This window comes from Maniola hyperantus, chromosome 10, assembly GCF_902806685.2.
Source record: "Maniola hyperantus chromosome 10, iAphHyp1.2, whole genome shotgun sequence".
Taxonomy (NCBI): Eukaryota; Metazoa; Arthropoda; class Insecta; order Lepidoptera; family Nymphalidae; genus Maniola; species Maniola hyperantus.
The window spans coordinates 10,760,365-10,773,830 of record NC_048545.1 but is presented as its reverse complement, the minus strand read 5'-3'; the positions used below and the strand labels follow the sequence as shown (position 1 = coordinate 10,773,830).

Sequence of the window (13,466 nt, the reverse complement as noted above, 5' to 3'; positions counted from 1 at the left end):
TACAAAGAAGTCTATCTAGATACGTTAATAGTCTAACATCACATTATAAACGTATAGCTATCTTTTGAAGCATTTATTCAGTCGTAAATTATTTAATATATTAATTAAAATACATTTCGTTGAACACAAACACTTTACACTCTAGTTATTTTAAGGCTGAGATTGACTTTTTACACTTTTCACTTCACAGTATTTCATAATGTCTTATTGTTTATTTTTGGTGGTGAACTAAAGTTCTGTGGTAGTTTCCACGGGTGATTGTTCGTACGAGAATCCGGAAAAGTTTCGCTTTCCGAAGATCACGTTGTCGTTGTCCGTGGACCTAGAAATAAGAATAACAATCATTTAGTGAACTAACTTTTAGTTTTTTTTTTTTCAGGTTTGTACAGTACGCGGTCGAAAGTAATTTACATCGACCTTTAGAAGGAGATAGCAGATTTGTAGAGCGTTGTCCCTGTCGTTGAGACAAAACGTTCTAAAGGCCGATGTAGATTACTTTCGGCCGCGTACCTACTGTAACTCATTTCGATTCTTCATGTGATTGCTCGGTGACTCAAAATGGTTAACATCCACCGAGATTCTTGCCTCTATCACTTGTATGGGATTAAGTAATAGAGAGAGCGCTTTTTCCGCGGAAAGGGATAATAATTTTCAAAATCGGTTCGCTCAGGTATACTATGTATGGGGTAATATCTGGATACGAAATACTTATTTGACTGTTTTTATGTGATAAAGACCGGAATCGTTCGTCTTTTTTCAAACATATTCGCACGAACAAATTTCGTATGAAAAAGCATGCAAAGTGAGCGCGGCCTAGGATCTGTCTTATCTCACCTTTGCAATCCTGGTATCTCATCATAGGCCATGATGGGCTGCGACGCTTTCTTCTTATGGTTCCCACTGTTGACCTTCCTACCAAGCGTCGCGGCAAGCAGCCCGTGTCCCAAGCTGTTGTTATTGACTCGCGGCAACGTGCCGAGTGCGTTGTTCAATGTGTGGTTGTTTGGCACTCGTCTGTTGAGCGTCTGTGTGTTGCGCGCAGTGGACGTGTTGTTGGCGAGACTGTCGAAGTTCTGGTTGTGGACTTTGTTCAAAGTGCCACCGTTTTCGTTGACGCTTGAAGCGCGCGCTGTTGTCGCCGTTTCAGAGATTGTTGGACTTCTCTCACCTACAAACACGCATTTTTGCATTACACTGATGATTTATCTACTTAATTATTATGAATCATTAGAAAAATCGTTAACTTACCGTTATCTTTGGATAAATACTGAACATTGTGAAAATTGAATGCGTGGTTATTAGAGCTGAAGTCCAGCTGCAAATCTGCATCGTCTACAGCCATGTTCAAAACCTGCAAGGAAGAAGTTTTTAAAATAAAACAATGAACAGCGAATTAACTCATCAAAGTATATAGGAAATTCAAAAATATGTTCAAACTTTTTTTACAAAGGAGCTTTTTAGCCTCTATAGCTCAACTGGTAAAGGAGTGGACTGAACCGAAAGGTCGACGGTTCAAACCCCGCCCGTTGCACTATTGCCGTACCTACTCCTAGCACAAGCTTCACGCTTAGTTGGAGAGGAAAGGGGAGTATTATAGTCAAGGTCCGCAATATCCTTATCGAAATAGGAAAGATAGAGGAAAAGGTGACTGACTGACTGATCTATCAACGCACAGCTCAGACTACTGGACGGATCGGGCTGAAATTTGGCATGCAGATAGCAATTATGACGTAGGCATCCGCTACAGGATTTTTGAAAATTCAACCCCTAAGGGGATGAAACAGGGGTTTGAAATTAGTGTAGTCCACGCGGACGAAGTGGCGAGCATAAGCTAGTTCGATTAAAAAACCGTATTGCAATTCCATGCAATTCGGCTGGGAAGATCGCAGCTTCTATACACGTATAGTTGTGGTGCATCTATCGGAGCTAAGAAATGGCGGTGGTTTTCTCGGTTGAGATGCATGGAAGGCCGTACTTATTAGTTGGTATTTGTGATCTTTTTGTCTTCATGTTTTGTTCTTTGTTGTGTTTTTTTGGTTTTTTTTTTCTGTAGGTACGTTTGTTTGGTGTTGTTGTGTTTTGCATAATTGTTAACTGTGGGCTATGGTCCCAAATAAAAGATTATTATGTATAATTACCCCCCATACCTGCGTCTCGTACCGCGGCGCGGGCTCGTCTTCGCTGGACTCATAGCCGGAGGGCGGCCGCGGCGGCGCCATGCTCACGCTGAGCGTGCCGTACTGCTGCAACGCTTGCTCTTTGTGCTTCTTGTACCTAGCACACAGAAAAGAAACAAAAATAAAATCTGCACTTACAACTAGACCAACACCATAAATAAATTGTGGAATGCTTCCCCGGTGTCCGTGTTTCCTGCCACATATTATACTCTAATCTAAATACCTTCAATGCAAAAGTAAATAGTCACCTTCTAGGCAAGTAGAGCTTCAATAGCTCAACGGTTGAGGAGCGGACTGAATTCCGAAAGGTCGGCAGTTCAAACCCCACCCGTTGCACTATTGTCGTACCTACTCCTAGCACAAGCTTTACGCTTAGTTGGAGGGGAAAGGGGAATATTAGCCCTGATTAATAATTAAAAAAAAGTACATTCCAACCTAAACGTCATCATTGCGTTTTATTTTGCATGATTGTTCGCCTATCTTGCAATAAAATCCTTCAGGTTATTAAATTTCCCATTTTTGCTTATGTCGTACCTGTTCCAAGACGCGCAAATGTAGATGGTAGCGGCAGTGGCAGCGACCAATACTAAAGCAGCCAAAGCAAGCAACGCCGCGGGTAAAGCCGTAGTGAGTGGCGCTGCCGCTATCTGTGGTCTGCGAGGCTGCTCCGCTGGTATTAGGGGGGCTTTGACTGCCACACCATTCTCTATTGCTCTGTAAAAGAAGTACTGGTAAGTAAGAAATCATCATTATTATCATCATTTCGTCCCATTGCCGGCTCACTACTGAGGGTCTGCTTTCAGAATGAGAAGGCCTGAAGGCTACGTCTACAACAGTATCCATGTGCAGAGTGGCTGAATTCCCACGCTTTTCAGAACATTATGGAGAACTCTCAGGCAGGCAAGGTTTCCTCACGATGTTTTTTCCTTCACCGTTAAAGCATCTATTCTATTCTAATAGATGACTCTGTCCCTGTTGTGGTAGCCTAGTGGTTAGGACGTCTGCCTTCCAATCGGAGGTCGGGGGTTCGATCCCGGGCACGCACCTCTAACTTTTCGGAGTTATGTGCGTTTTTAAGTAATTAAAATATCACTTGCTTTAACGGTGAAGGAAAACATCGCGAGGAAACCTGCATGCCTGAGAGTTCTCCATAATGTTCTCAAAGGTGTGTGAAGTCTGCCAATCCGCACTTGGCCAGCGTGGTAGACTATGGCCAAAACCCTTCTCACTCTGAGAGGAGACCTGTGCTCTGTAGTGAGCCGGTGATAGGTTGATCATCATGTAATCAGATGACTCTGTACCTACTGTTATTTAAATTATTATAGATCGCAAGTGATTTAAAAAATGTTGCACTTACTTTTGCACTGGTTGTGATTCCCGCGTCAATATCTCTCCCGTATTAGGATCTAGCAAGTACAACCATACATTAGTGCCTCTCGAATCACTTTCCAAAGTACCATTCTCTCCCAAATATAGCCTCGATGTTAACTTTTCTAAGCCAGCAACTAAACCAGTCTTCTCTTCGATAGCGGAGAGGACGTTACGCGCTTTTAGTGGAGTCATTGCGTTCACATTTAGATCTGCTACCTCTATTATCAGTTGGTTGTCTTTTTGTAAGAGATTTATCTGTAACAGAGAGTTGAGTGAAAAAATTACAAACAAAAGTCCTGTCTTACCGAAAACTTATAGCGAATTAAGCATCTGGTTTCTTGTATACTATGGACTTCCGCAAAGCAACGCCTGGTTCTTTGAATGCTTCGAAATAGGAAATAGTACGTCACTAACGTGTGACCGATGTTTGTAAGCGACGTCAACAAACGAGGAGGATTCAGGCATGCAGGTTTCCTCACGATGTTTTCCTTCACCGTTAAAGCAAGTGATATTTAATTAATTAAAACGCACATAATTCCGAAAAGTTAGAGGTGCGTGCCCGGGATCGAACCCCCGACCTCCGATTAGAAGGCGGACGTCCCACAGTGTTTCATATGACCAAAAAAATTTCCCTCTTCTGTTTTCAGTATTAATCGATTAAGGGATGCATTTTAAATGCACGAGTAGAACACCCACGTGTCAATTTCAAATACTTTTTTTTATAAAAAATGTTAAAGTTTGAGTGACCTTTTCATGAAAAAAAATTAAAAATATTCTTGAAACTTAACTATCCAAGATATTTATTTCATATAATTATAGGCTGATGAAACATCATTGGGCGCATTTTTTTCAATAACTAATTTCGGAAAATTACCTCTGAATACCGAGTAATTAATTTTTTTCAGATTTTCGTTTTCATTTTTTTTCTCCTTAAAAACTCAAAAGTGGGACTTGTGACTAGCACTAAAAGATAGCTCTTAATAAGGCCTATCACTGATAAAAAACCCACGTTCCACTATTGCGGCCTTTGGGAGTAATTACACTTCAAAAAATTGTGTTAGGGTTGTTACTCTATTTGACCTTTACTCGCTTTATTTTTGGACTATATTTTTCCGATATTACAATATTTTATCTCATTTAGAACCTAACTACTAAACATCGAAATATATGCATTTGCATGTTTGCATATGCAAATGCATGTAAAGCTATTTTCATAGCGTTATTGCATATTTTAGTGCTTTTTCATTGATAGTGCATATTTCAGTATCATATTATAAATAAATAAATAATAAATTTATTCATGAATTTATTATTTATTTATTATATTATATTATATTATATTATATATTATATCTAAAAAGGTCCGTGGCAAATTAAATGCTGTTCCATATAAAAAGGTCCAGGTCTTGAAGGAATAAAGTTACTTAACGTATTTACAACATCACCGGCTAAACTGTGCATATAGAGGTCCAGTAACGTCAGTTGAGGTAGAGATAGCATTTTCAACCTACAAATTAATGTTAAATTTCAAACATCACAAGTTTCCTCTAGAATATCTGAAGAAAAAATTTAATTTTACCTACTTTTATTATCAATGATGATGATGATGATGATCCATCGTATGATGATGAAGACTGCCCGTTATTTCTCGACAACTTATTTATTCATATCAATATTTATTCATACAAAAAGAAGTTAACCTTTAGCGACAACCCTATGTAGTATTATTTGACCTTAGAATAAAATGATATATTCCTCCCAAGGGCCGCAATAGTGGAACGTGGTTTTTTTATCAGTGATAGGCCTTATTAAGAGCTATCTTACAGTGCTAGTCACAAGTCCCACTTTTGAGTTTTTAAGGAGAAAAAAAATAAAAACGAAAATCTGAAAAAAATAAATTACTCGGTATTCAGAGGTAATTTTCCGAAATTAGTTATTGAAAAAAATGCGCCCAATGATGTTTCATCAGCCTATAATTATCTGAAATAAATATCTTGGATAGTTAAGTTTCAAGAATATTTTTAAATTTTTTTCATGGAAATGTCACTCAAATTTCAATATTTTTTATTAAAAAAAGTATTTGAAATTGACACGTGGGTGTTCTACTCGTGCATTTAAAATGCATCCCTTAATCGATTAATACTGAAAACAGAAGAGGGAAATTTTTTTGGTCAAATGAAACACTGTGCGTCCTAACCACTAGGCTATCACTGCTTATATCTGCTTGAGGAGGATTCAGGTCTTACAAATAAAGAGTAAAAACTAGTCTCCTGAGTGGTGGCTTTGGCCGTGTCTAATTACCACTCTACTGGCAAACGCGTGCCGCTAGGCGATTTAGTGTTCCGGTACGATGCCGTGTAGTAACCAAGAAGTATGGGTTTAATTAAAACTGTCATATCCCTTCAAGGTTAGCTCGCACCCATCTTAGATTGTATCATCACTTACCAGCAGGTCAGATTGCAGTCAAGGTCTAACTTGTATCTGAATAAATAAATAAAAACCGGCCAAGTGCGAGTCAGGCTTGCGCAATGAGGGTTCCGTACTACAGTCGTATTTTTTCGACATATTGCACGATAATTCAAAAACTATGATGCATAAAAATAAATAAAAATCTGTTTTAGAATGTACAGGTGAAGACCTTTCATATAATACCCCACTTGATATAGTCACTCACTTCGAAAGTTGAAAATACTAATTATTAGTTCATGACCACAATTTAATTTTTTTTGTGTGATCTAACCCTAAATTCACGGTTTTCAGATTTTCCCCAAATGTCAGCTATAAGATCTACCTACCTGCCAAATTTCATGATTCTAGGTCAACGGGAAGTACCCTGTAGGTTTCTTGACAGACAGACAGACAACAAAGTGATCCTATAAGGGTTCCGTTTTTCGTTTTGAGGCAGGAACCCTAAAAAGTCTGCTACTCGTAGTGGCATAAGACAAAACATAAGTTAAGAAAAATAGTCTTCACGGAAATCCACAGGTTATTTATGTGACTCAAAAAATAAAATATTCGTATGTTTTTTGTGTAGAAAATATAAATGTTTGGAATTATCCAAACATGTTTATTTAGAACACAAAAAACATTTACACAATCAAGCAATCAAAACTACATAATTGCACTATTAATCACTAATTTATACCTAACCGGTTATTTATCGACTTCACAAAACATTTTTTTAATCATCTTACCAAGTGATAATAATGAACGTTTAATTTAAAGACTTTTGTTTTAATTTATTACTTGAAACTTGAATCATGTCTAATAATGTGTACTAATAAAGTGATAACATCATTACTGCACTGGTAGATAACTAATAATTAACTCTTTTTAGGGTTCCTTACCTCAAAAGGAAAAACGGAAGCCTTATAGTATCACTTTGTTGTCTGTCTGTCTATCGGTCTGTCAAGAAACCTACAAGGTACTTCCCGTTGACCTAGAATCATGAAATTGGGCAGGTAGGTGGGTCTTATAGCTGGCTTTAGGAGAAAAACTGTCAATTTTTTGGTTACATCACACAAAAAAAATTAAATTGTGGCCATAAACTAATAATTAGTATTTTCAATTTTCGAACTAAGATAACTATGTCAAGTGGGGTATCATATGAAAGGGCTTCACATGTGCATTCTAAAACAGATTTTTGGTTATTTTATGCATAATACTTAGTTTTTGATTTACCGTGCAAAATGTCGAAATTATACTCGAGTAGGTACGGAACCCTCGGTGCGCGAGTATGACTCGCACTTTGCCGGTTTTTTTTTTTCAAAATGATCGCTTTTTATTTGAATCGATTATTTTATTTGAAAAATAATTCACTCATAATATTGGAAACAGAATACACGCTATGCGAAATTTCAAATGAGAATCAAACTACGTTTGTATGGAACGAGTCATCATCATCATCATCAACAGATAGACGCCCACTACTGGACATAGGTCTCTTAAATTATGGTCTTGCACCGCCTGAATCCAGCGGCTCCCAGCGACTAATGTAGTCCGTCCACCTAGTGGTAGTGGGGGTCTTCCAACGCTGCGGCTTCCGGTGCGAGGTCGCCATTCGAGCACCTTGAGACCCCAACGTCTATCGGTTTTCCGAACCCATTGCCACCTCAGCTTCGCAACCCGTTGAGCTTATGTCGGTTACTCTAGTTCTCCTACGGATCTCCTCATTTCTGATTTGATCACGTAGAGAAACTCCAAGCATAGCTCTCTCCATCGCCCGCTGAGCGACTCTGAGCTTTCGTATGAGGCCCATAGTTAGCGACCATGTCTCGGATCCATATGTCATCATGGAACGAGTGAATATTATATATTTTCTAGGGTTAGATAAATTTTCATGTGGACTTACTTTATGTATTACTTACCACAACAGAAGCTCTGGCCGTCTTATAATCTTCTCCTTTAGGGTTGTCTCTTGCCATCACATTGAACTTGAAAGGGAGAACATCTTTGGGAACATTCTCGAAGGTTTTAACGTTACTAATGACTCCAGTGTCTGCATCTAGGGTAAAATACTCGTCAGCTGCTTTGGTCCAAGCGTTTTTACGGTACTCTATTCTGCCAAAATCCCCGCTATCTTTGTCTCTCGCCTAAAATTGAAAAGAGATAGATAATATTAGTTAAATTTAACCTTTCAGGTAAAGAAAGCTAACTCCGCAAAATCATTTAAATAAATAGCGATTCTGTTACGACGTAATAAAGTGCACTTTAGTTCGCATAGCATTTGATGCATGCAATGAATGCCTGTCTTTCTATCCCGTAAACTTTTATCAACAATGCTATCTTTGTAGTTAAGGCTTCGGCCTTCTATCCATAGCATCCGGGGATCCGCACACGAATGGTTCCGTACAAAATATTTTAACATTTTTATGTGCAACACTGCAAGATAATGACAACAGCGCGATCTATATGTGATTTAATAAATTAATTTAAATTTTTTTAAAAAAAATTCGTGATTTTTTTTCACATTTTTTTTTGTGATGTAACCACAAATTCACGGTTTTCGGTGCTATAAGACTTACCTATCTACCAAATTTCATGATTCTAGGTCAATGGGAATATCCTATAGGTTTTCTTGACAGACACGACGGACAGACGGATAGACGGACAGACAACAAAGTGACCCTATAAGGGTTCTTTTTTTCCTTATAACATACGGAACCCTAAAAATACATAGTTATTAGTTAATAAGCAAGTTAGTTAATAGAGTTAAAGATCTAACCTTCACTTGCAGCACATTAGCACCTAAAGGCATTTCCTTGGTTGCGATCGCGAAATATTTCCCTTTAGCCCCCACTATCGTGGATTGTTCGGGGAATATAAACACTGGTGCGTTATCATTGACGTCTGTTACATGGACTTTGATCACTGCCTTGTTGCCTTCGGGGTTTATAAGACCCTGTATGGACTCGAGTTGGACTTCTAGCGAGTATTCGGTGAGCGTTTCGTAGTCTAATGAACTGTTGAGGTAGATTGCACAGTCCCTTTCTTCGGTAAGTTTTACGTAGAATACGCCTAAAAATTATAGTATTTATTAAAATAAAAAACCAGTAAAAACCGACTTCCAAAGTCACTACAAAATATTTTTTGTTTATAATTGAAGTTGGACGAGCGTTATGCGTCGATTTCTAGTTTTCTATTTAAGCTCGCCCGACTAACTGAACTTTGCTAGTCAGTCCAGAAACCTCAGAGAAATCAGGTGTAGGTACATAGAAAAAAAAACGCATCGAATTGAGAACTTCTTCTTTTTTGAAAATCGCATTATCGTATTGATAGATTTTTAACATCGAAAAACTATTACGGCATGCATAGAATGGATGTAAATGTGATTGTTTCAAAAATTGACAGTACTGAACGATTCAGTACTATCAATTTCCGTTCATCAATGTTTCCGCTTGGGAGGCTGGATTCTTGATGTACTAGATGTTTTTGAAGGTCAAATTTTGAAATAACAGAAGGAATTAAGGTTCATTTTACTCAAACGAAAGTTTCCATGTTCGAAATCTATCAACTTTGTCGAGATGTGTAAACTCGTACTAAACGCATACACGAAATTTTAGTGTGACTATTGTGACAACTTTTAGAACGCCAAAATGAAGGTATATACCAAAATTCAGCTTATTCCCTCTCATTCCGAGGTTGATCGCTAATTTGACTGGACTATAAACCTTCAGGTGACATAAATACACAAATAAATACTTCACCTTTCTTTGTGGTATCGGTGAGTAGACACTTAAGAGGAGTGTCCCTGGAATGCTTGCTCTTGTTCCAGATAGGCAATGTTCTCACTAGGGTTCCGTTTCGGGAGTTTTCCGCCACGTGCTCCGTGTAGACTGTATCGGGGAATCCAAGTCGCACCTGAAAATTAGTACCCATATTATAAATGTGAAAGTGTGTTTGTCTGTTTGTTGGGTTGTTGGTTTTTCCTTCAATCACGTCGCAACAGAGCAACGAATCGACTTGATTTTTTGCATGGGTATAGTTAAAGACCTGGAGAGTGGCATAGGTTATCCCGGGAAATCAAATTGTTCCCACGAGATTTTTAAAAATCTAAATTCACGCGTACGAAGTCGCGGGCATCAGCTAGTCAAAAATATAACTATCACAAAAGGGGCAATACACGCACAACAGACGGAAACGTTTAAGTGCGGAAACCAGCCCAGAGCGAAGAAGAAGAACTATCACAAACAGATTTCCAAAAGGGTTACTTACATCAGGAGGCACCGTCGCTGAATGGCTCACGTAAACTGTAAGACTCATCACTGAAGATATCACGGGGTCGCCTTGGTCGTATGCCTGAATGTCCACCTGAAAGAATAATGAATAAATGCAAAATTACATTCCAAAAATCCTTGCCTATATTTACTAAAAAGCTCGTATTTATTGCAATCTTACTATTATAGAATCTTATCATTGCACGAGATTTTCAACCAGCCCACCATTGTGGCTAATCCTGTACACAATCTCTCAACAAAACTAAAATAACTGTTATTAATGTTCTGCATCCCTTTCATAGGTCTCCCAGCGGAAAAGGACAGTGATAGATTTAAAGCTATGTACTATAGAACCACATTATCAATTGACTTCAAGGCATGGTATTAAAATGACACTTTAGTGATATTACAATAATTCCAAGTATAAGTCTTTTGAAAAAAATCACAAATTACTAATTATTTTTCAAGCTACAGCGTAAAAGCACCATGATGCTACAAAAATTGGCTTTCAAAATTGTGAGGAGAACCCATTGGAAGTAAGAGTAAGACCCATAAGAATCGGTGTATCATTTGATCTTACGTTCATATTCTAACTTACGGTATATTCGCTGTCGGTTTCCTTCCTCAAGTCGTCCCTAACTTTAACAGCACCAGTATCAGGCTCCACGTGGAAGTATTTGGAAGCTTTCCCCCTTCCAGCCAACGCGTATCGAATGCGGTTGTTAGGCGCCGTGGCGTCCGCGTCCGTTGCCACTACGGTTTCAACCAAACTGCCGATCGAGGATGTGTCTTCTACTGTTACGGGGCGTACGGCTGAGGTGAAGATTGGTGCGTTGTCGTTTTTGTCCTAAAAAAATTGTAACAGCTATTGGTAAATGGATTGGGCAAATGTTGGCACTGTGTATTTGAAGCATGCGGATTTTAAGAGCATTTTAAATCAAAACTAGGAGGAGTAAAACGGTATATAGACTTATTTTACATAAAAAAATAACTATATTCATAAGATAATTTACTCAAGACCCTAATAATGTGGATCTCCATACAATATTAAATGAATAAACCGATTAAAAATAAAAAACAAAACACATTTATAATCCTACCGGGCAACGATCTCCGTATAATATCTACTCTACTGCCGAGTAGTCACCATATCTCCTAGGCAAAATCCTTAATTGTCGTTATACCACGTCAGAGATAATATATTAACAAGTAACCACGTGAATCGCCGTTATGGACAAACTTTTATCGAAAAGAAAAAGTTCGACTACAGGGTTCTTCGTCACGTCTCCTATCGAAGGGTTATATTATCGTAAATTCAGGCTAGGTCTTCATTTAGCGCGCGCCTTAAATAGTGACCTTGATATCATGTTGAACCACTGGCGAGGAATATACTTCGTCTACCAGGCAGTACAGTGTTGCAATGGGATATAAGTATCATTAAATCGTGCGACCGAAGTCGCGACTTAGAACTTTTAATCAGTACAAAATAAACTCACATCGACAAGCACTTCCACAGTAGTAGTAGCCCCACTGCCCTGCTGGTTATTCTCCTCAGTGCCAACAACCAACTCGTATCGTGCGCTGGCCTCTCTGTCTAACGGTTGCAGTGTTCTTATCAACCCAGACTTGCGGTCTATTGAGAAGAGATCAGTATCTCCCTTGATTATTGTGTAGGTGATCTCGGGCATCGTGTCTGGGTCGTCCGCCTGAAAAATTAGTTGATAGTATTTCGATTTTTTTTAATTTATAGACTGTAATCAGACCTGCTGGCAAGAGATGATCCAACCTAAGATAGAGCGCGTTTGTCTAGAAGATTTCTATTCAATTTTGGCTTGAAGATACCAATAGTCCGCCAGTCAAAATAGACATTCAAGGTTACAATAATTCGCATAGAACTAAAAATTGGTACGAATGTTGGGAAGTGGGAACACCATTATAAATGATTTATTGACCCTACCCTTACTTTTTGAGCTGAATTGTCCGAGCTACTATATTAAAAGTGGAGGGGGAAAACTGATGCCGGAAGGGCGTTCCATATCCTAGCGGTACGAATTCGAAAAACCGAGCTTATATGTACCCGTGGAATTTCGACTACGTACGGGTGCAGACCTGGACGATGCACGATAGTAGAAATATGAACTATACGATAGTAGTAAGGTAAAAGAGACCAGTCAGGTATTTATAAGTGGCAAGTATAAATAATTAACTCGCATACTAACAAAATTACTCAAACTCATCCATTATCTATGAAATATGTAGATAAATAAAATTATAATAACTGTAACTTACAAGCACTTTAACAACAGGGTAGTTGGGTGCGTTTTCGGGTACATGCACGGAGTACAAAGCCTTCGCGAATATGGGCGGCTCATCGGGAACGTCTTCCACCAGCACAGTGACCGACGCAGTTCCCAACCGCTTGTCTATTGCTCCGTCTGTTGCCGTTACTACAAACGCGTAGTCCTGCAAAACGATATTTTTTTTTAGTAGGTGATGTCCGCGTGGATTTAAGTTAACACGCACACACACACACACACACACACACACACACACACACACACACACACACACACACACACACACACACACACACACACACACACACACACACACACACACACACACACACACACACAACAAATTAATTGTAAATTGGGGCCGATCCTCTTGATTAACAGGTCTAAATCTAGTGCTATCCTTTTCCGCAAGCAACATTATGAAAGGGATTTTAGTTTAGTTTAGAGATTGTGTACAACGGAATTAGCCACATTGTCGATGTTAGGGCCTTTTTCAACACAATTATGAAGTTTAATCAAAAAGTTTTTGAAGGGAATAACCAGGTCAGCGACATACCTTAGTATCCTCATAGTCCAGCTCAGTGTTGGTGCTAATCATACCGGTCGCGTTGTCGATGCTGAAGGGGAGGTGGGTGGGAATGCTGTAAGTGACCATCGCGTTCACTCCCTCGTCTATGTCCGTCGCGTGGACGTAGCCCACGACTTCACCTGATATACCTACAATATAGAATAAAAGATGGTATAATATTAATGAGAAGATGAAAAGCTTCTAATACGCCTTGTTTCAACTCGAACAGTACCTTTTTAGGGTTCCGTACCTCAAAAGGACTCTTATAGGATCACTTTGTTGTCTGTCTTCCTGTCCGTCTGTCTATCGTGTCTGTCAAGAAAACCTATAGGGTACT

General features: G+C 38.9%; 1 protein-coding gene across 6 annotated transcripts in view; it reads right to left on the bottom strand.

Moving 5' to 3' along the window:
• Positions 1–221: 221 nt before the first annotated feature.
• Cad99C (cadherin 99C) overlaps positions 222–13,466 on the bottom strand; it is a 169,658-nt gene continuing 156,413 nt past the window's right edge. For 5 of the 6 annotated variants that reach the window (XM_069501483.1, XM_069501482.1, XM_069501484.1 and 2 more), the window contains 14 exons: positions 13,118–13,278; positions 12,554–12,727; positions 11,761–11,970; positions 10,863–11,111; positions 10,263–10,358; positions 9,755–9,908; positions 8,773–9,065; positions 7,916–8,140; positions 3,535–3,803; positions 2,712–2,891; positions 2,139–2,274; positions 1,249–1,351; positions 835–1,168; positions 222–322 (listed from right to left, as the gene is read on the bottom strand). In XM_069501483.1, coding sequence (XP_069357584.1) covers positions 229–322; positions 835–1,168; positions 1,249–1,351; positions 2,139–2,274; positions 2,712–2,891; positions 3,535–3,803; positions 7,916–8,140; positions 8,773–9,065; positions 9,755–9,908; positions 10,263–10,358; positions 10,863–11,111; positions 11,761–11,970; positions 12,554–12,727; positions 13,118–13,278 — 2,678 coding nt within the window. In that variant the 3' untranslated portion in view covers positions 222–228. The remainder of the gene's footprint in view (positions 323–834; positions 1,169–1,248; positions 1,352–2,138; positions 2,275–2,711; positions 2,892–3,534; positions 3,804–7,915; positions 8,141–8,772; positions 9,066–9,754; positions 9,909–10,262; positions 10,359–10,862; positions 11,112–11,760; positions 11,971–12,553; positions 12,728–13,117; positions 13,279–13,466) is intronic. The other variant, XM_069501485.1, reaches the window with a different exon arrangement.